The sequence below is a fragment of the Phycodurus eques genome, chromosome 3 (assembly GCF_024500275.1).
Source record: "Phycodurus eques isolate BA_2022a chromosome 3, UOR_Pequ_1.1, whole genome shotgun sequence".
Taxonomy (NCBI): Eukaryota; Metazoa; Chordata; class Actinopteri; order Syngnathiformes; family Syngnathidae; genus Phycodurus; species Phycodurus eques.
In genome coordinates this window covers 10,542,898-10,565,330 of record NC_084527.1, presented here as the reverse complement: position 1 = coordinate 10,565,330, position 22,433 = coordinate 10,542,898, and the positions used below count along the sequence as shown (strand labels likewise).

The following is a 22,433-nucleotide window of genomic DNA, read 5'->3' as shown; positions in this document are numbered from 1 at the left end:
TGACACTTGAAGCGTCTACCTCACTGCTTTCTCCCCTACCCTCACTTTGTTTACTTTTTCACACTTCAAGGATAAAGTACAATCAAAGCTATCATAGCTGGGTTATTTTCCCCCCCTCAGTGAGATGTTGAAAGAGAGAAACGGAATCTAGGCTACTGCACTGGGATGAATTACGTCTGTGATGTTACGCAGCATGGCTGGATGTTATTTCAGGAATGTATTGCTTTTTAGCATGCAGATGGCGCGTCTATTGCTCTTGCATAAAGCTGATGTATTTGTAATGCAACTTGGTTCGGATGGATGAATTTAATGTTCAGTTATATGCTAGCTATATGATAGTGGTTGCGCTCCCATTTGATAATGACCTGAGGAAAAACAACCAATCAGAGACCGAAGGTGTGACTTATGAGTTGCCATTCATTTGCTGTCCTCTCATCACGGGTGCACCACTGCGGCCTCGCAAAAAATAATACTTCAAACCCATAATATTTAGTGCTGTAGTAACATTCCATTACAAATACGGTGCTTTTCTGAAGTAACAAGGTTATTAACAGGTCAGTCAGCGTGAGGCCGCAGGGGTGTGATGAGTGTGCCTGAGTGCGCGACAAATGAAACCTCGTAAGTCATGCCTTCTGTCTCTGATTGTTTTTTTTGTTTTTTTTTCTAGGACGTAGTGGTTACTTGTCGAGCAAATCAGAAGTGCAAGATGGGGCCAGAGATGGCTGATTTTGTCACAGATCATAATTAGCATGTACTAAGGTCAAGTCATAATGACTGCTTTAACAAATATGAAAACAATGATTTCTGTTTTGGAAAATTGCAAACTCACCCTTTAAAAATGCTGGGGAAAAAACATCTCTGATCATTGTCAACTTATAAGTTGCACTTTATACAAATTACTGATAAACTGCATGTACTACTCATTGTTTTATAAATGCACATACAACATTTTCCGAGGCTTTAGTGGCCTTAAAGAAGGTGAAAATGTGAACTTAATTGCACATTATTACCACAAATCTGCGGGTCCAGGCTGTTTTGTATCTCAATTTGCAGCTTCAGGGCTGACACCTAAGACAGACTGCAGGCTAAGCGGAGGTGATGCTTTCACATGTAACAGAACCTCACCGCACAGTTGGAGCTCATTATTCTGCGACTCAATGTTCAGTGTTCTGTTCTGTTCTCCCTGCGAGCAATGGACCTTCCTGTATGGGTCATTTGTTATTGAAGCCCATCTGTAGCTTTAATTCAGTAGAACACTGCTGCTTAACAAGTGTCTCTCTAGTCTTGTGCGTTCACTTATAAATCGGATGTTTGATGAGGTGAATTCTAGCTAGTAGGGGCTAAAATTGGGACAAACAGCCCCTCAATGAGGTTGAGCCTATTACTGATGACTAGTATATTTGTGTCCATCAACCAAATTTACTTAATTCCAAGTTTGATCCAGCGTCTTCCTTCAAATCAAAAGCTCGAGTACACCGAGGTGAGCAAACTGCGGAGGTGAAAAAGTCTCTCAAGTTCATGTGGCATCATTAAGCTTCACTCGGATATTCTTTTTGGGGATGTTTGAGTATTTCTCATTGCTTAGTGTCGAGCTTGAGAAATGCACTGTGGAGTTAATAACCCAGCCAACCTTTCTGTAATGATCCCTCACCTAGATGGCGTAGTATGATACCTGCTTCATACAGTTAGATGGTGGCATAAATAATGATTTAATGTGATCCGTATTGTAAAAATAGGATTTAATAGCGGGAATAGAACAGATCATTATGATGGGTAGTCATTTCATAGAGGAGAAAGGAAGAAAAATCCCAATACTAATTTACTGGAAGAAGGTGAGGTTATTTTCTATTTTCTTTGTAGTTAAGTATAGTCCACTTGCATGACCTGTCCTTAATGAAATAACATGAAAGTTACAATGTTTCTATTTCAATTAAGACAGCATTGTGTAAAAGCCACTGAGAAAAATCAGAGGTGAGAGGAAGTTTGGGTTTCTTTTATATACAAGGTGGATTTCCTGATTAGATGATAAGGTTAGAGCTTTCTGGTATTTATTTTTAAAGAGCAGATTTACTTGTTAGGGCCCATGAATCCAAATTATTTGAAGTAGATGTGAATATTGAATATTAATATTAAATATTGAATATTAATATTCAATATTAATATTAATCACTGTTGAATATTAGCTTGACAATTCCCAACGTGAGGTTTTTCCTTACATTCTGTGTACTACTATTTTGATTCAAAATTCACTGTTCCTCAATGTGTTATTGATTTCCGACATGTGAATTGGAACAGCAGCGTACCCCGGCATAAGTCTTTTTTATTAAAGAACTAGCCATGGTTTTCCTTTATCCTGCTGGGCCTCCTTCCCCTGTAGATGAATTGGCAGTAAGGTAGCCTTTTTTTGACGGTGCAGGTATAACAAAGAGAACTATCACAGGCCAGTCTCTATTTAATATTGCAACAAATTCTGGTGTAGCTGCTGGAGCCAATTAGAATGTAGAGCTGGACACTGGAGCGAGCACAGAAAATGAGGGCAAAAAGAGGTGGAACTCTGTGCAGCATATTTATGATCCGAAACAATCAGAAGGAATTACTTGCCAATTTTACACTGTACATTTTATTTTTTATTTTTTTATCTTCCCTGAGAATGAGTCCATCACTCCCTTCCACTTATCGCTAACTCTTGTCTGTGCCAGCTTTTATACTGTGAAATGGAAGCGGTTATTTCCTCCTCTTCTCCCTGTATGTTAATGACACGCTAATCTGTTCCTGAGCGAGTGCCTTAATGAGGGCGGCGTGCCCCTCACTCCGCTGGCTAGCGCCTGTTAAGCTACCATTATGGAAATAGCTCGGTATCATGCGTCGTTCTGGGACCTGACAGAAATGTATGCCTCTGTTCCACTCTTAAAGTTTTCCTCTCCCTCTTTAACAAGGCCGGGTAGTTCCTCTGAGGGATGAAGCGGTAGATAAACAAACATGGTAATGACGAGCATGGGGAGAGGCTTTGCACATTTTAAGGTCTGTTGTTTTCAGATTCAGAATGTTGTTTTTTCTAATAAATAGGCCACATTGGAGGATTGTTGGCCATTGAGGGCATCTGTCTTAAGTCCAAGCATCCCAAATACACCACTATCTGATTTACTATTAAAGACCCTGTAAAGTGTATTTGGAGATTCGTTTCTAAACCCATCATACTGTATAATGTATGTATAATGTGCATTCTTACAAGAATAAGGCAGCTGATGGGCTTGAAATGGCATTTAAGACCTCCAATGGTCTTACTCCTGTGGGACGCTACACTGTAATGCATATGAGTGTGTAAGAAATCTGCGAGACAGTTGTCAGTTCCTGCAATGTTTTGAAAGAAAAATACCATTAATCTGCCACATTGTGACTTATTAGAAAACTGTCTGGAATATGGGTTGCCACCCAACTTGTTGTTGTGAATTGGACACCACTTAGTTGTCCGCCACCAAGCCAAACCAAAGTGTCACGATTGGTTGTCAAAGGAGAGGGAGGCGAGGCAAAAACGTGGAGGACTCAAGTGCAGGGAAGCAGGGAGGCAAGGCAGGAGTCTCAAAAAATAATATTTAATTTCCAAAAAAGGGCAAACAAGGAACATGGATAAAGCACAACAGATAACCAAAGTAACAAAGAAACACTTGAATAAACCAAAAATGGAAACAAAACATGACTGGTAACTAAGACGTGGCACAGACAGAAACAATGACACCTGACAATGACATATTACAATGACAGTGAACCGACAAGAACTGAACGAAACCAGGGAACTAAATACAAACAGATTGACGAGACAACGAGGAACACTTGGACAAGACACGAGCGGCTGGAGGGAGCTGATTGGTCGACACAAGGTAGAAGATTGACGAGAACAGGTGGGCACAACTAAACAAGCACACGACATGAACAACAGGGAACACAGGAAAACATGAAACACTAACCACAACCTAAACCAAAACACAGACCATGACACAAAGACCAAAATATTTGAAATATAATTTCTAGTTATACCTATGTAAGTTGCTGTTACCATGGTAGCATCGTGATCCATTTGTTTTGTAATTCTTTACAATTGGGATGGTTTATTATTTTTTCATTTTTTATTTTTTTGGTACTGCCCACCAGTAACCTAGTTTAATCTGAGGAGAACAAACTAAAGCAAGAACGATTCTTGGAAACACAAATCATTAGGAGTGGATTCAGATTCATAGCAGCATTACCACAATACTGGTAACCTTTCATTGCTCAATCAGTGACTCTCCGTACTTGTTCTCATGTCCTAAATGTATATTTTTTCATAGTGGCTGTTTGTTGTCGTACTAGATTGGCGTCAACTACCGGAGTCAAATTCCTTGTGTGTTTTAACGTACTGGTACTTGGCCAATTAAGATGATTCTGATTCTGATACTCTGAGGTGGAAGACTGCGATCACATGCTGCTGTGAATTTCATCGAGGCAATTCCTAATTTGGCTCAGTGGTGTGTATAGGCTCCACTTGCCTGTATGCTCTCCTCACAACATCTTTCACTCATGTTTAGCTTTAAAGTGAGACTTGGGATTACGCAAGACTGATATCACCACCCAAAGATTTTTATGGAAAGACATAATGGTTTTATTGATTTGTGTGCGTCTAGGCCAGCCTGGCTTCAGTTAGACGCGGCGGTGGTGGTGGTGGTGGGTCGCGGCTGTGTCTTGCTTCACTCTTGAAATTAAATTGCTTACTGTTTGGCTTCTCCATGTCCCTCATCACTTGATTTGCACCCATCTTCAACTTCAACTGAATCCACTGTATGTGTCAAGGATCCTTAGGGTAGATTGTATCTCTATTGAAGCTGATGGTGTAGAGTTAATTCTTTTATAATCAGCATTTGTGCATCGTCAATACACGAGTGAGGGGCGGAAATACACTTCTTGAAGTTTAAAAAGGTAGAATTTTTGGATTAAACAAGTGTGACTGGAGTTTAAGGGCGTGCAATACGAATGGGAATTATGTAGGCTGATGGGAGGGAGGGAAAGAGCGAAGTGTCTCAAAGTTTTTCTTGCAATTTGCAGCTCACATTAAATTTACTGCCAGGACAGAAACCTCATGATTCTTCTTAAGATAATCGAAAACATGCCTGAGTCTTGTCTGACACCGTCTTAAAGGTTGCGCTTGGATTTAAAGACTTTGGGGAGGCTTTTGTTACACATTTTCAAGCCCGTCCAACAGTCATTAAAACAATAGCAGTTTGCCAGATATCATATAATATATTGTGTAATAATATTGTCAAGCTTATGTTGATGACGGTGCTTGTTGAGTTTAGGGAAAGCTTTATGGGTTTTACCTTTTTCTGCCTGTAATCTGTATGGATATCCAGGGACACCAACAGCCATCCTACATTTATTTTTCATTTTTCTTTGGTCTGATTATAAATCCTGTGATTGGCTGGCCACCACTCTAAGGTGTACCCGGCCTCTTGCCCAAAGCTAGCTGGGATAGGCTCCAGCTCACCTGCGACCCTGATGAGGATAATCACTATATAAAACGGATGGATGATTATAAATCAAGCTTCATTATGATGGGCTATCATATCCTAAACATTCAGATTTCTCATTATGCGCTGTATGTTGGCTTTGTCAGGCTCAAAATAATAATGTTCTGCATCAAAAAGTACTATCTACTACACCATATTTAAAGTCTCTAAGGGTCCTATAAAAGATTAAGAAAGTGGCAAGCATTACATTATGAAACGACTTCAATGATAACGTTCATATTTCCGGAGTTTCTGGAGGCAAACTGTGTAAAAAGAAGACCTACAGAGCTTTTACAAGTATCAGTGGAGGCTTGTTGCCTGTAAAGCCACTAACAAACATTCACCCGCAGCATTTGTCAAATGACGCACTGCAGACATGCCGGCTAGATGTCTGATGAGACCGGCACTCGGTTTCTATTCAACTTTGACCACAGGAAGGAGGAGAGAGGTTGAGGAGTTGTCATATTTCCCTCGGGAAGGAGGGAAGTTTCCCATGTGAGTGATTGAAGGGTGAACGGAGGGGGAGCAAGTAACCATCGAGAATGTGTCAAGAAAGTTCAAAGGGGTTACTGGCTTCAGCAAAAACAAACCCTTGTGGCTTTAACCTCAATGAATTTTTCGGTGCGTACGAGGTGGGGCAGGAAAGTTTCAGGACTGGTGTCATAAAAGCATTTCAAACCCAAGCTACAAGTTTTCCCCTTTAGTGTGGGCCAGATGGTCAACTAGCACTTCTACAAAGAGATCCTGCAGTGTTTACTTCAACCCGACTTGAAGACGTGGACGACATCAAGATGCCCATGATGACAGAGCTGCGGAAGATCCAGGAAGAATCCTTCCAGAGGTGCATGAAAACATGAAAGAAAAGGTTGGGTTAGTGCATTTGAATTCACGGGGATTACTTCAAAAGGGGAATGTTTTTGAATTTATAGTATTATAAAGATATGTATCTTTTGTGACACCAATTCTGGAACCTTTCTGACACGTATGTGTGCGCATGCATGCTCATTATGTTTATGTTTTACGCTCAAATGAAGTGACTCTGATGAAAGTCTGGATCATCTGTCTGGTTATTGTTCATCTGCGATAATTCTCTGATGATTGATTGATTTTTCTGCCGTGCAGATGGCAGATTCGCAGGGTGTTTGTCCAATGTGACCTGACAATCGCCAAATTTGAAGATGTCCAAGGCAATGAGGAAAGACTTCCTCTCTCCTCTTTAAACTCCTATTTAATTAAATTCTGTTGTAGAAAAAAACTCGAGTTCTTAAACACATTGATGGCGACTTGAGTGCTAGGTTGAGGTCACATGGTACAGCACTACAATAATAGCGCTCAAATGATTAGTGTAAATAATGACCTAGATTTTTGTGAACTTGTTTTCACACACACTGAATGACTAAATCTGAAAATAAGAAAATGGTTAAAAATACTGCAGATGTCACTTATTCATCAATTAATACTTTGTGAAAACCACATCATTACACCTTATGGCTGACAAGGATGTTTTAAAATGTGTGATGTACAAGCACTGGAACAAATCTGCACAATTTGAAGGTCGATGAGAATTCCGGAATGGATTGTGTTTGACCTCATAAAGTTTCAATACACACTAATAGATTCATCTTCACAAACCCACTGGTGCAGGATTTGAGTATAATACAACATCACATAATGCATTATATTATACTCGATATAATGAACTAATGGTGATTTATTCGTCGTCTGTAATTCTTTATTCACGCACACATTATCAGCCACATTTAGGAGAGCCGACTGAATAAACCTCATAAAATTATTCCAACTGTAATATTCCCACTCTTTTCATTATTGAACATTTGGTGGCTTTTACAGCCTGATTAGTGCCCTCAGTGACTGCTAACGAATAACTTCTCAAAATGTCATCAAAATGCCTTCAAAACATATCAGAATTCAATCGTTTGTCAGTTAAGTTGTTAGTTGACTAAATAGTGGCTTTGTGTTTGTTCTGGTTGTGGGCCCCAAGTGGACAAAGGTATAGCTATGTGGCCACTGCTCTATAGGAGGGGGGGGGGGGGGGGGGGGGGAAACATACTCTCTGAATATTGTTCAGGCATGCCTGGAGGCAGCCTGTGCATGTATCTGCATCGTTGGATTTGTGTCTTTCTGCTATTCTTGTTCCGAGTGGCCCACTGAGTGCAGACAATTCCTGGCTTTGTGTGTGTCCTCCTGTCATGCTGTGTACTGTACTGAAAGGATAGAGGGCGACAAGGCGTGTGAAAATCCCACCCTTTGCCTACCTAGTGACAATCAGCTGTGTGTATGTGTGTAAGATGGAGAGTGAACACTCCATACTGCAACAACTACACTCTTTGTTGTTGAATACATAATGATTCCTTATTGTTCTTCTATTTCATCAACTGAGAAAGCTAATGAGCTGACAACGGCCCCAGACGAGAGCCCTGACACACACCATCACTTTCTCCTACCATCTTGCAAGCACATACGTAGTTGCATGAAAAACTTTGTGATTGCGATGTAATAGACAATTTATTTTTTACTGCAGACACGTGGATATCATTACATGGTATGCACAAATGTATGCAATAAGCTCAATAAATAGTGTAAAGTCGACTCACTCTCTATCCCAGTGTATGGCAACTTTGTTTTTTCTTTATGTCAGTGTAGATTCAGTCATCCAAGTCATGGTAATTCGCGAAGGTTGAATCGAGGAAACTGGACTCTTCTTGTTTGTCAAACCTTTTTTGTTTTTTCTCTTGTTTGACAGAAGCTTTAAAAAATGATAATTATGCTATTAGGCGAACGATATGGGACTCTGCACAACCAACTTGCTTAATTCCCCTCGGGGTATTTAATAAAGTATCCATCCGTCCACCCATTCATTTTCAGCGTTTTTCCTTGTTAGGGTTGTGGGTGACTAGGGACGAAAGGCGGGGTACACCCTGGACTGGTTGCCAGCCAATTGCAGGGCACAGATAGACGAACCAGAATTCCCACTCACGTGTACACCTATGGATAATTTAGATTATTCAATGAACCTAACATGTTTTTGGACTGTGGGGGAAACCTGGAGTACCTAGAGAAAAACCATGTAAATTCAGGCAGAACATGCAAACTCCACACAAGGACTGAGCCCAGAACCTCAGAACTGTGGTGAAGACATGCTTCTAATCTATCTTTTCTATTCCAAATCACTCATTCCCAAATGTTTCCCACAAATTACTGGCATAGAATTGTTTAAAAATGTCTCAGTAACATGAAGAATTGAGTTTTAGGTATAGAACCAAGAGCTTTAATCAACACCTGATTGGTCCACTTTGAGTTGTGTCCCAATGCATTTGCCCATCAATTGTATCTGTCTTTATTGTATATACCGAGCCTTTTAATGTCGGTCATATGAGATACCGGAGATGGATGCGGCAGTTTTAACCTCAGGGGAAATATAAGTCATGATTCCTTTGTTCCTAACCTCACCACAGGATGTGGCAGATTTTAATTTGGGAGGTGATTTGATAGTACGTGCACACACAAACAAATGACCACTGACCATGAACATCCTCCGACTGGGCAGACGGGGCACTGGTGACCTTATCCCTGGGTGACAAAACCAATAGACAAATTAGAGGACGTGATTTGTTTAGATCCTGGTTGCTACCTCCTCATGAATCCAGACTCATCTCTGTCGGGGGAAAATAATTGCTGATTGATCTGCTGATGCGTTTAACGACTGTTGAGTTAAAATGAAAAGGGTTTATTTAATCCATTCTCGCTTTAAAAATTTAATATTGTGCTCTCACAATCCAACATCCAGTAAATGGGACCTGTGCTTATCTCTTAGCCACCTGCTGTCTCAGTTTTGGGTTTTTTGTTGTGTTTTGTGCTGTTGCCTCCCCCTGCATGTAGACATATGCCCTGTTTTTCCACTAATTGGTTCGCTGTATTCATGCGGGAATAAGCGGCAGGGCAAGGGGGTTGGTTGCAGCCAAAGCCAACGCCTAACTAAATGTCGGTGCACAGCAGGGTTAAGGATGGACAGCTCAATGATGGCTTGTTAAAACAACCTGTCACTTAATGCACGAGGTGAGGCAATGCTGTAGCGATATAGGAATACAATAAAGCGAGGGTGCGTTCATTGTGATTGTGGCGATAATTGAGAGTGTAGCGCAAGGCAGAACCATCTTGACGTTAGCAAAGACCTCCCATCATCTTAGTGCAGCCTAGAGGCAACTATTGTGAAGCAGCATGTAGTGTGTGACAGGAGGCAGGTCACGGGCAGTCAGTCATTGTAGCTTTATGTGTGTGTGTGTGTGTGTGTGTATGTGTGGATGTGTGTGTGGGAGAGAGCTTGAGCTTGATTGTGGCTATGAAGGTGCAATGGCAGTGCGTAGTGTCTTTTGGTCTTTTTAGCTGTACTTTACTTTTTGTTTCTGGGATGTGGGCCAAGCCAGAGCCCAGACATTTTGCTGCGGATTCAGGGATTTTCCCTCATTTCTCTGAGAATAATGCTTGGCTCTTAACAACCAAAATGCAAGCATAAGCTGTTTGTTAGGAATCCAGATAAAGGTGTTGATGCAATATTTTACTCACGTTTTTCTTTTTTTGTCGATGGGCTTTCACACCTTTCTACTGAATGCAAATGGTAAAGTCCTGCCCTGTATGATCTTAATGACAATAATTTGAGCAAAATCAGTTAAGTATCCGTGATCATGCCCAAGTTAGTGCTGATCATTATCCAGAATTGATGCATAATTTTTTCTTTGGCCTCGGTGGCCATACTTATGTCTGCCACTAGGGGACACAGTACATTTGTTCATGTTTATCCTCGATTTTTTGTTTGTTTGTTTGCAGAACACAGATCACAGTCTTATTTGTACCATTTTTAAATGTTGTGTGTTACAGTGCAGTAACAGTACTAGAGATCTTAACATGGGCCAAAAATGATCTTTTCTTTCAAATGTACATTTCGCTGGCGTCGGGTGGAAATCTCATATCTCCAAAACCACCACTTTTCAGGAAAGCAAAGAAACGACATTTGTTGAGCCATTAACATTGTATCGTCAAATAGAGCAAGCCATTTTTAACTTTAGACCGGGGTTAAAAAAAAAAAAAAATGCATATGTAGTTTTTGGGTTTTTTTTTTTTTTTTTTTTTTTACTGTGTACATGGGCTTCAAAGTTGGGGGACAAATGGGAAGATTTTCCCAGGGTCCATGGGCATGGGGGTGGGCCCTGGGATTTTGGAAACAGGGGGCCCCCTGCCTATTTAGAGACTCCATCAGCTGCCTCTGAACCCCCCTGATCCCAAAACGCCATTGACATTCATTTGATCTCATGTGCAGTTAGCTGTCAACTTAATTAAAAAGGACTATTTCAGGGGTTGCAGACCCCTGCTTTAGATTGATCAATAATTTGAAAAAAAAAAAAAAAAATGCTCACATGGGGACTGACTCATAGTATAGATTTGTGGAAAAAATATGAAATGATAAATTTTTGACATGGGAGGTTTCAGCCTGACGCCAGCAATATAACGTTACTCTGCTGCCCATGTTCTTGTGTTTAAACATAGGAGTTTATAGGACCAAGACAGCCTTTTACAGTATGTTTTAATGCGTGGTACAGTTATGGATGTGTACATCTTTCGTCAGGAATTCATGCTGGCAGGCCGAGAAAGTCTGTTTTGACCTAGCTTGTCCCGTCTCTCACTCGACAAATCCAAGCAAACTAAGTATTGTTTTGTCCGTCTTGTTTTTTCTTTTCGTTGTTGCCAAAATTCTCACTATCTCCCCAGATGTACAGAGGCTTACACTTCCCTCTTCTAAGCTTCTCAGCTATAGTATGCTTCCTGTTGTGTTTAGGTTTTGACGTACATCAAAGGAGCTGTCAAAAAGAAAAAGAAAATCTAAGTGGGATAAAGAATTTTCGGAGATGGAATGTTCAAAGCAAATTTATTCCCAGATGTTTTCTCTAATGAGGATATTTGAGAGATATGCTGGCCTTTGTACGCTCTTCTCATCTACTAATATCATAATACAAAGTTTGACAAAGTCTTCTCTTCATATTGGTTTTCAAGACTGGAATTTGAATTATGTAGGTTTGAGTCTGCGCTTGCTGGTTCTGGTTTTTAAATACGGAGTGTTGATTGACACTTTCTAGTGTTTGGCTTTGACAGCCCTCATTTGTTATTGTCAGCAGGCTTTTAGAGAATGGCTGACGTTTTGATGTTCAGTGTCCCTGTGTGATGGCTCCAACAGAACGCTGTGGATGAGGACACCGTTTTTCGTGGCAGCGTCCTTTCAGCGACAACTCTTATACGCTGTTTTTTAGGCAGACTCAGTCTCAGAAGGTCATGGGAAGACTAAACATACTGCAAAACAATCCCAAACTATAGCTGCTGGCAGCAGTGTTTGCTCAATAAGTCATTGACGATGTTTCATATTGTAGTCAAATAGCCCCTTTGACAAAGATTTTTTTCCATCACACCACCATTGTTGTTTTTCGGGGGGAATCTGAAATAGATTAAAAGGATTTCCATTCATGTCAATGTTGAAAGAAGTCACCACTATATTAGATTAAAATGTGCAAGTGGGCTCAACTGAAGTGTCCAGTGATGGTCACAGTGTACAGCACAGTCATATACACACATTACGAGTTCAAATCTGTCAAGAAAGGGAAAAGGGTGTCTTAGGGTGTGAATGTGTTGACAGTAGAAAGGGTAAACGGTTGCTCTCCTTCCTATTCTTCCATCTTTTTCACTGTTAAGACGTCTCTTCCAGGCGAATGTCAACACCTTCCGATATTCTGTTCATCCCATGTCAAATAAAATGTTTTAAACGCCCAACCATTTAAAAAAAAAAAAAAAAAAAAATGTGTACCAAAAAACAACTGACAGAAGCCAATGTTAAGCTGAATGAATTTGCAGTGTGTCCACTGTGCCTGTTTTTACTTTTAATATAGTGACCCAGCAGCTACTATTCCTGACTGCGTTAATGCTCATGTACAGTCCCCTCCAAAAGTATTGAAACGGCAAGGTCAATTGCTTTGTTTTTGTTGTATACTGAAGACATTTGGGTTTCAGATCAAAAGATGAATATGAGACAAAAGTTCAGAATTCCAGCTTTTATTTCATAGTATTTACATCTCGATGTGTTAAACAACTCAGGACAGAGCACTGTTTGTTTGAAACCACCCACTTTCAAGTGAGCAAAACTATTGGAATGTATGACTGATGGGTGTTTCTGGTTGCTCAGGTGTTGCCTTTTAGATTGATTGCTTAAACATTAGATAGTGCTTGTTTTTGGCTTTGGAGTCACCTGTGAAAACTGCATTGGGCGTTAAGCAAACATGAAGACCAGATTGTTGTCTATGGGAGACCAAACCATTTTGAAGCTGAAAGAAGAGGGAAAATCGATCAGAGCTATTCCACAAACATTGGGCATACCCAATACAACAATGTGGACTGTCCTGAAAAAGAAAGAAACTACTGGTGTACTGAGGAACAGACATCAAACAGGTCGGCCAAGGGTATCAACAGCAGCTGATGACAGAATCATTGTGAGAGCTGTGAAGAAACACCCAAAGACAACAGTCAGTGAAATCAGGGCATGGGTGAAGGTATCACAATCCACGTTTCAAAGAAGACTTCGAGGGAAGAAATATAAAGGCCATACCACAAGATGCAAACCACTCAGCAAAAAGAATCAGAAGGGCAGATTGGATTTTGCAAACAAGTACAGAGATGAGCCACAAATGTTTTGGAACAAAGTTTTATGGACTGATGAGACCAAGATTAACCTCTACCAAAGTAATGGAAAGCCCAAAGTGTGGAGAAAGAAAGTATCTGCTTATGATCCAAAACACACAAACTCATCTGTGAAGTATGGTGGAGGTAATGTCTTGGCTTGGGCTTGCATGGCTGCTTCTGGAATGGGCTCACTAGTCGTTATTGATGATGTAACTCATGATGGTAGCAGCAGAATGAATTCTAAAGTCTACAAAATTATTTTGTCTGGCAATTTACAGAAAAATGCATCCAAACTAATCAGGAGAAGCTTCATCAAGCAACAAGACATTGACCCAAATCACACTTCCAACACAACAAAGGACTTCATCAGGGGGAAAAAGTGGAAGGTTTTTGACTGGCCAAGTCTATAACTGGACCTAAACCCAATAGAGCATGCATTTTACCTCCTGAAGAGGAGATTGAAGGGAGAAACACCCAGAAACAAACAAGAACTGAAAGAGGCTCCAGTAAAGGCTTTTCAAATGAAGAATGCAACAGTCTGGTGAAGTCATTGAGTCACATGCTTGATGCAGTTATTGCAAGTAAGGGTTATGCCACCAAATATTAAATGTTATTCATTTTAAATCAGTTCAATAATGTCTGTTCCAATACTTTTGCTCACTCGAAAAGTGGGTGGCTTCAAACAAAAGGTGCTCTGTCCTGAATTGTTTAATACATCGAGATGTAAATACCATCAAATAAAAGCTGAAATTCTGAGCTTTTGTCCCGTATTCAACTTTTGATCTCAAACCCAAATGTCTTCAGTATACAACAAAAACAAAGGAATTGACCTTGCCGTTCCAATACTTTTGGAGGGGACTGTACCAACAAGTGCTGTTTCATCCAGGGAATAGTACCAGAATCCTTGCTATAAAACATTGATTCTATTTCTGTGACCCGCAACAGAATACAGTAAGTATGTCTGTATGGTGTTTATGTGGAATGATGAAGTTGTCCAAAGGTCTCCTTTCTTTTTGAAAGTTTGTTTTTCCTTCTGTTAGATTATGCTCTCTAATGTGTTGGGATTCCCTCAGCATGTAACCTACATACAAATGATATTCTCTGACATTGCAGTGCTTTCGGAACACCGGATACAAGTGAATTAATGATGATCATCCTGTCTTGCTGCTTTCTATTCCTCCATACTTTCAGTTCTGAGGGATCAGTTGGTCCCTACGCAACTTTGACTTCAGCGGATGATGATATTAATGTTTATGCATCTGGTTTCACTGCAAGTAGCGACTAGTTTTGACGTTGGCTTTGCATAAGGCTGCATTTATAATGATATTGCAGAGATGCCATCAACCAATTTGCCACACACATTGTAGAGTATTTTATAAAGCTGAAAATGCTAATAAGAATAAGACCAGTTGTGTGGGTTTAGTGATAAGTTGAACCGCTTTGATCAATCACAAGCCGTCTGGGACACTGGTTGACCTCAAATTTGTTTGAATTTAAAATATTTTTAATTAGTCATATATTTTATTTTTCTTATTAGTTTTACAACACTACACCCCCAAATAACATAACCCAAGTGTTCAACCTGCAGACGTGCCGGGACGCTTCACTTGATCCTTTCATTGCTCCACCCACCGACTTGCTTAGCCAATCACACTCAGACACCTTCGCTGCCTCACAGGATTTATTATCCACGGAACATGGTCGGTAGCAGGCTCACCTTATTGCAAAGCATTCCCTAGTCCTGTGATTTTTAAATGTTTAATTATACTGAAGTACTGTAGCTAGTAGCGACCCTGCAGTTGTGTTGCGTGAATTGGAGTTGGACCTCTACAATTTCCGATGGTCTGCGAGGCAGTGAAGGTGTTTGAATGTGACTGGATGAGTGACTCGGGGGGGCGACTAGAGTGAGCTTGTGCTTGGAGGCTGAAGGCAAACAGTGGCGCAGATAGCAAGTTGACAACTTAAAAAATACTAATTACTTCATTGATTAGTCGATATCGACTCAACTATTACCACCTTACCATTGACTACAAAAAATAATCTGTAGTCATTCAACCCCTACCCTTGACCATTCAATCACAGGGCACATATAGACAACACATTCAAACCTATGGACCATTTACAGTTTTCACAGAACTTAATATGCAGGTTTTTGGAATGTGGGAGGAAGCCACAATACCCAGAATGTAGCCTCAAAGAAGCAGGAGATGAACATGGAAACTCCACACAGGAAGCCTGCTGGAGCCAAGATTTGAACCCAGAACATTAGAAATGTGAAGCAGATGTGCTGTGTACCAGTCCACTATCCCTCCCTCATTTACATACTTCTTAAATAATTCCAAACCCCACAAATTTAGGAACTGTACTGGTGCCGGCACGTTTGACTTTAGAGGTTCCACTGTGTAATCGTGTAGTAAGTCTCCAGAAAATGGATGCAAGTCAGTGTAATGCCATGTGATGTGTGCGTGTGTGTGTGTGTGTAACTGGTAGTCGAGGGCTGCGATGATGAGCGTGATGCGTCCTATCCCCATTAGTGTTAGCCTAGATCTGTCAGCGCCTTGTTGCGTCCTGCCTTGGCAAAATCCCAGCCCTTGAGGAACAACGGGACGGGCCAAGCAACACACACTTGTGTGTATGCTGTGTCTTCCAAAGACAGCTCCGTCTGTACGCACACCCGGCAGTGCCTGGGTAGTCTAGCCAGACTGTTATCCTCAAACTCTGCATGTGTAAGTGTGTCAGATGCTAATCAGATCTTATTTGTGTTTGTCATTACATGCAATCTGGATTTTGTCCTTACCCACGTGTTGGCTTTTTCTACACCATTAAACCAAATAGGTGGTTCTATCTTCATCATGCTTACGAAAAATCAGTAGCAGTGCTCGTACAGCCTCACCGATGTAATTTTGTCTGAGTTGAGTCATACACAACGGCAAAACAAATTAATAAGTTGCATTATAGAGGCTGTCCTTGCGGCGCTCCCTCTGCAATCGCTTAATTCAACCATGTCCTACATTCTCCCTCTGCTGTGCAGCCAAGAGTGAGTTGGTGGGCTTTGATAAAGATATTTTCTCCCCCATGCACACTCATTTATGAACTTTTGACATTGCCTCTAATTAATATCTCTGCCGTTTATTCGCTGTGACACGCCGTCTTCCAGTACCCAACCACCCACCTAACCAGTCAGTTAGTTTCAGGCCTGGAAGCCATAGTTGGTCTCCAAGCTTGCAAACTACAAGTGCCGACAAGGCTTTTCTGAGACTTTTTGTGCAATTTTTTTCTTCTTCTTTTTTTTATTTCTTCAAACTAAGTGTCTGGCCACTATTTTGTTGCTTTTATTGATGGTACTTATGATGACACAGAGGGTGCACTTTGGATTCAAGACAGCAACTCACAATCTCTGCCACACTATTCGAATCTTTCAAAGCTCCTTTGACAAGAACGAGAAAGAGTATATCGCATTTATGACGTTCCAAATGTTAGACCTTTTATTCAGCCTTCCGTTCTGATGGTGTGATGATGACGCCCCTTACTTACCTCCATTAAGGAAGGTTGTGTGTGTGCATGACTGTCTACAGGAAAACAGGTGTAGTAGCTTTGGGCAAGGAATATGTTTTTTACCATTCCATACTGTTCCCCCCCCATGCACAGACAGCATGTTTGCCCAGAATAGCCTCATAATAATTGGCTCTATCAAATTATGAACAACCCATCTTTATTTTAAAATATTAATAACCTGTTTGACATTAGTAAATTGATCTTTAATCCTTAATGTTTCAGAGAGAAGGGAAAGTGCATTTTTTATGTTTTACACAACTCGTTTTTGGATAAAAACACCTGCTATCAAACAATCTGACATGCTAAGACATGCGAAAATAACAGCCATGATGATTTCAATACTGTTTCAAGATTCCCCCATAACCCTTTAAATTGCACTTTTGAACACTGAATTCTTAAAAAAAAAAAAAAAAACACACACACAAAACCCCCCACAAATTCATGCCATGTACACTTTCACAGTTTCAAGATTCCCACCATTGCTACCATTTTCCTCAATTTAACACACTGGTAAATCTAAAATCCATTTTAGTAGACTGGGGTCAAATTTGACCTGGAAGAGTCTCACTGTACACAAGAATTTTAATGCAACCTCTAACCTGTAAACCACAATCGGGGGGGGAAATAATTAGCGACGGGAAGTGAAAAATGAACAGCTGAGATGATGTGGTTGCATAACTAGTGCCTGGGAGTCAGAACACACCTGCCGCCATTTGAAGTGTCTTTGATTAATCCCAAATGAAATTCAGATGTTCTAATTGGCCTTTCCAGTCTTTTTCTTTTTTTTTTTGCTTTCTAGCTGAAGGGTAAAGGGTTTTGCGCTAACAGTGACTGGTATTTGTAACTGTTCATAATTCCCTCAACCTTGACTAAGGCCCATGACGCTACCACCACCATGCTTCACTGCATGTGTGGTGTTCTTTTAGTGATGACCAGTGTTGTGTTTGCGCCAAACATACCTTTTGGAATTGTGGCCAAAAAGTTCAACCGAGTGTTTTTTTTTTTCCTTTGTATGATTTCAGTCTTGCCCCATAGTCCAGACATATTAAGAAAATGGGAGATTGTTGTAACATGTCCCACACAGTCAGTACTTGCCAGAAATTCCCGCAACTCCTTCAATGTTGCTGTCGGCCTCTTGGGACATGCAGTTCTGGCAGATGTCATTTTGCCATCTTTTATCCACTTGAGGATGACTGTCATCACTGTTCTCCACAGTATATTTAATGCCTTGCACTTTCTTTTGTGATCTTCCCCTTACTCATACCTTTGAGCAATGTGATCCCTCTGATGCTCTGCAAGCCCTCTATGGACCATGGTTTGTGCTGTAAGACGTAACTACAAAAAAATGTCATGAAATTCCTACTAGAATATCTGAACTTTATTTGGGGTTAACCAGAGGCACTTTAAATGGTGGCAGGTATGTGATGACTACCATTTAACATGACTTTGAATGTGATTGGTTTATTCCGCACACAGCCATATATATCATATCATCATCATCTATATCATAAGTGTGCACATTTATTTTTTACTTCCTGTCTCTGAAATATTTTATAGGTTATAGGTCACGTGTCCTGGAAAATGTATATCTATATGTATATTTATCTTGGTCTCTTTTTTTATATCACAAAAATTTGAACAAGGATGTGTAGACATTACATCCACTCTAAGGGCTATAAACCTTACTTTTCTATGAGCGTGAATGTAAGTGTCTCTGCTATTTTCACCCAAAGCAGAAATGATTTGAAAATACGATGAGTTTGACTTATTTTTAACCACGCTGATAGATGTCACGTTGGAGGCAAGCACATGTTGACCGTAGTGCAGTAATAATAAATGAAGGTTTTTATGGAAAGCAGCCAAAAAAACGCAGAAGATCGTCCAAACCTATCACTTATTACTCAAAATAACTTTTTGTTGAGTGTCCTATCTGTGTCCTTCCTCTCTCCCAAGGTCCGGGAAAATCTCTTCATTGAGTTTAACCACCAGGAGCTGCTTGAGTTCTACAACAAGGTCAGTCTATATTTGTGTGTGCGTATGTGTGTGTGGTGCATGTCAGCACCCCCCCTTACTCAACCTCGTCTTTCTTGCAGCTCGAAATTGTACAAGGCCAACTGGATTCCCTGACTTGATCGTTGTAAAACACTCACTTGCAGACACACTCACACACTTTGGTGGTGTTTTACTGACAGCTTAAAAGAGTTTTGTAAGAAAAACAACACATCTTTTGTCCTTCACTCAAGAAACGTATGATAAATATGATTGTGTACCACGTTTTTTCATAGCTGAGCTGTTGCAGAAATGTAACTTCCGATGTTTTGTCAATGAAACAATTTGTAAACATCTTAAACATGATAATTGGTGTGTTTGACTGTAAATGGGTTTTCACTTGTCATGTGATTTAAAAATAAAATTAAAAAAAGACATTCCAATGTTAAGAGGAAATTAATGTCAAAGTACAGTTTGGAAGGCAAATCAAGTAATATTGAAACAGAATAAAATCAGATGTGGAGGGGAAATGCATTGAAGACTCATTATTTCCCATTAAACAAATGGAATTTCTGGGAGGTATGTGTGTGCGTGCGTGATAGGTTCTCAGTTTCTTTTTTTCTTTTCTTTTTTAAATATTACAGCAGCTTACTGAGAAGCTGGGACCATCTCCATGTACAGTGGACCCTGCATATTCGCGGTTCGGCACCAGCGGGTTCACCTTTTCGCTGATTTATTATTTTTTTGGGGGGGAGTGGGACAGGGGTTTCGAGCAAATAGTGTTCCACTGGATAACCCTATGTCTGTATTATACTGCCCCCAGGAGGCCAATGCCCACAAACCATAAGGAGCAGCTCAATGTCCATTGAATGGAAGCCAAACAATATGACAAAAACATTTAAATTCTTTACATTCTTCTTAATTAAGTACAATATTATAGAGTGCTATTTTCAATGTCTGCATGTCCTCATTCCCTTTAATCATGAATGTATTTTTTTTTTTTTTTTAAACCCAAATTGATCATTTCTGACTACAAACACGTGCAGTAGCCAGTGGGAGCATCACAGCTCCCCAGTGTGCAGAGCAGACGGACGAGCCGAGACAACAGCGAGCCTCACTCACAAAATCACATGGCGATAAAGCCGAGCATGCCAAGTCCAATGAGCGAAAGCGTGTTTGGTGAGTTCGACTTGTCAGAGCTGTGACGATGCAGATGCAAACTAAAGTACTCACGTTCTGTTCTTCACGCAGCGTTTAGTTGGGGTTATTGTGTCTCTCTGGTATTTAAATGTTTGTTTTGACCATATGGTATAGTACTTTAAGTAGTACAGGGGCCTCAGATAGACAACAGTCACTGAATTCCTGTAAATACCATGTAGCCTTTGGCGGTTGTATTTGAAAGTCGACCACATCCCAATGCGATAGGGGTGTAATGACTTGAGATGTTTTGTAGTTGACTATAATATGATGAGTCATAGTTGATTAACCGATCCAACTTATTTTGTTTAAACGCCTGCAGTATTTTCCAGCCAACAGTGTTGGGATGTAAGGAATTACATGTAACAACGTTATGTAATTTAATTAAAAAGGTTACGAAATTGTAATCAGTTACATTACTGGGAGAAAACGTGTAATTCAATTTTTATGGTTTTGGGAAATTTTCATTACAATTTGTAACATTTGAAAAATGGCCGCATAAGATCAATTTTCATAAATTTTCATAATTAGACTCAAAACTTGAACACAAAAAATATAAATTTTTGAACAGTTTAATATTTATATATTTTTTACTTTTTATGGAGCATTCACTTATCTGGTTTGTCATATGAAGCAATATTGTCTAAATTCTGCACATTTGTCACTATTCCAACATGGTATTGTATGGTGGTTTTCCACATGCTGTATCCATAATGCAACAATCAAATTTTTTATTTATTTCCATTTCATTATGTTTTGTTATCAGTTTATTATTTATGTAGAAAACAAATATGTGATTAATTCCAAAATAATGATCTATGGTTTGAATCCACTTTTTTAGTGGAAACATCCAAGGGTCCTTTTGACGTATTCATTTGAAATTAAGAAACGTAATCAAAATGTAATCAAATCTAATTAGTTATATTACTTTGACAAAATAATTGAAATAGTTACACTGCTATTATATTTTCAACAGGGTAACTTTTAATTGTAATCAACTACATTTTCAAAGTAATCTTCCCAACACTGCCAACTAGTAAGCACAACTTTTTATCTATTAAATCCAAAATTTTACCATCTTTAAACAACAAACGCCTTGAAAGTGTATCCATGGCGTCATTGCTAGTTGCAGCCGAGTCGTGCACTCCATTTTGCCTTCTTAGTAGCTTCAAAATGTGATTAGTCAACAATGCCACACTTAACGATCAGTCAATCGATTAGTATGCTCATTCTAGGTCGGACTAATCCTGTTGTAATGGTCATGTATCCCAATATATTTGTCCATGAAGTGTTGGAACGTTTATAATCCACCATACGGGGGAAGTGTCTTTTTGTGTTTTCGCCGGCCGAAGAGGTACAAATGAGAAAGCAGTATGACGGCCTCCATTTTGACAGCGCGGAGTATGAGAAAATTGGATGCCTCCTTCAATTTGAAGTCCTCCTCTGTACTTTCAGAGTGCTGAGCTTGTTGAGTGCTGCTTGAACGCGGTCATCGCCGCACATTTGCATTTCAAAGTTAGCCGAAGTCCACATGGTGAAACACGCCACAAAATTTGAGTTTCTGTTTGGAGGGAGATTCGGTTGAAAAGGTTTCATTTAAGGTTGAAATTGCACTGAAATACCTACTGCTGTGTTAGTGCGTGTGACCTCTGTGGAACATGTACTTGCTGGGGAGCACTTCTCCATAGAGGTTTGCATGTTCAATTGCTTATGAGTCTGTGATGTTGTCCTTTGTTGTCTCAAATTGAAGCCATGAAGCCTCTATTGGTACAGGCTACGACATTAGGTGCACCTGCACAATCTAATGAGGTACACAAGAGCTGTATCGAAAATTCTGTCGTAGACAATAATGCTGTGTTTTGGTTGTGATGGCGGTTTGCAGTGGTGTCGAACTGCAACTCAAGTGTGTGTGTATTTTGCCCTTTTGTGTGAAACGGGGTGATCAAAACTTGACTTTCAGGCGCAATAATAAACATATTGTTAAATTGAAACCTATCTGACGGTGTCAGTCAAAACTAAGAATTATTATTCATCATTGTAAAGGCAGAAAAATTAAATGAATGAAATAATGTGTTTGCACAATTTTACACACCCTCTTATAACTTCAGAATTAACACATTCAATCACATTCAAGCTGATGTTAAATGGGAGTCAGCACACACCTGCCACCGTTCACAGTGCACAAAATACTGGCTGCTATTTGGAACTGTTCATAATTCCTACAGTGAAGCATGGTAATTGCAGCATCATGCTGTGGGGCTGGAACCGAGGCCTTTGACAAGGTGGTGGCAATTATAAACAGTTCAAAATAGCAGTCAGTGTGAGTGCAAAAGATTGATTTATCTTTTTTCCTTTTTTGGGGAAAAGTCTACTAGAACATTGGAACTTTATTTGGGATTAGTCAGAGGCACTTGAAAT

At 40.0% G+C, this 22,433-nt stretch overlaps 1 protein-coding gene across 1 annotated transcript in view; it reads left to right on the top strand.

Moving 5' to 3' along the window:
- Positions 1 to 19,339, top strand: part of commd10 (COMM domain containing 10) — a 49,768-nt gene extending 30,429 nt beyond the window's left edge. Inside the window, exons 6-7 of the mRNA XM_061673400.1 lie at positions 18,783 to 18,842; positions 18,923 to 19,339. Coding sequence (XP_061529384.1) covers positions 18,783 to 18,842; positions 18,923 to 18,961 — 99 coding nt within the window. The 3' untranslated portion in view covers positions 18,962 to 19,339. The remainder of the gene's footprint in view (positions 1 to 18,782; positions 18,843 to 18,922) is intronic.
- The last annotated feature ends 3,094 nt before the right edge of the window (positions 19,340 to 22,433 follow it).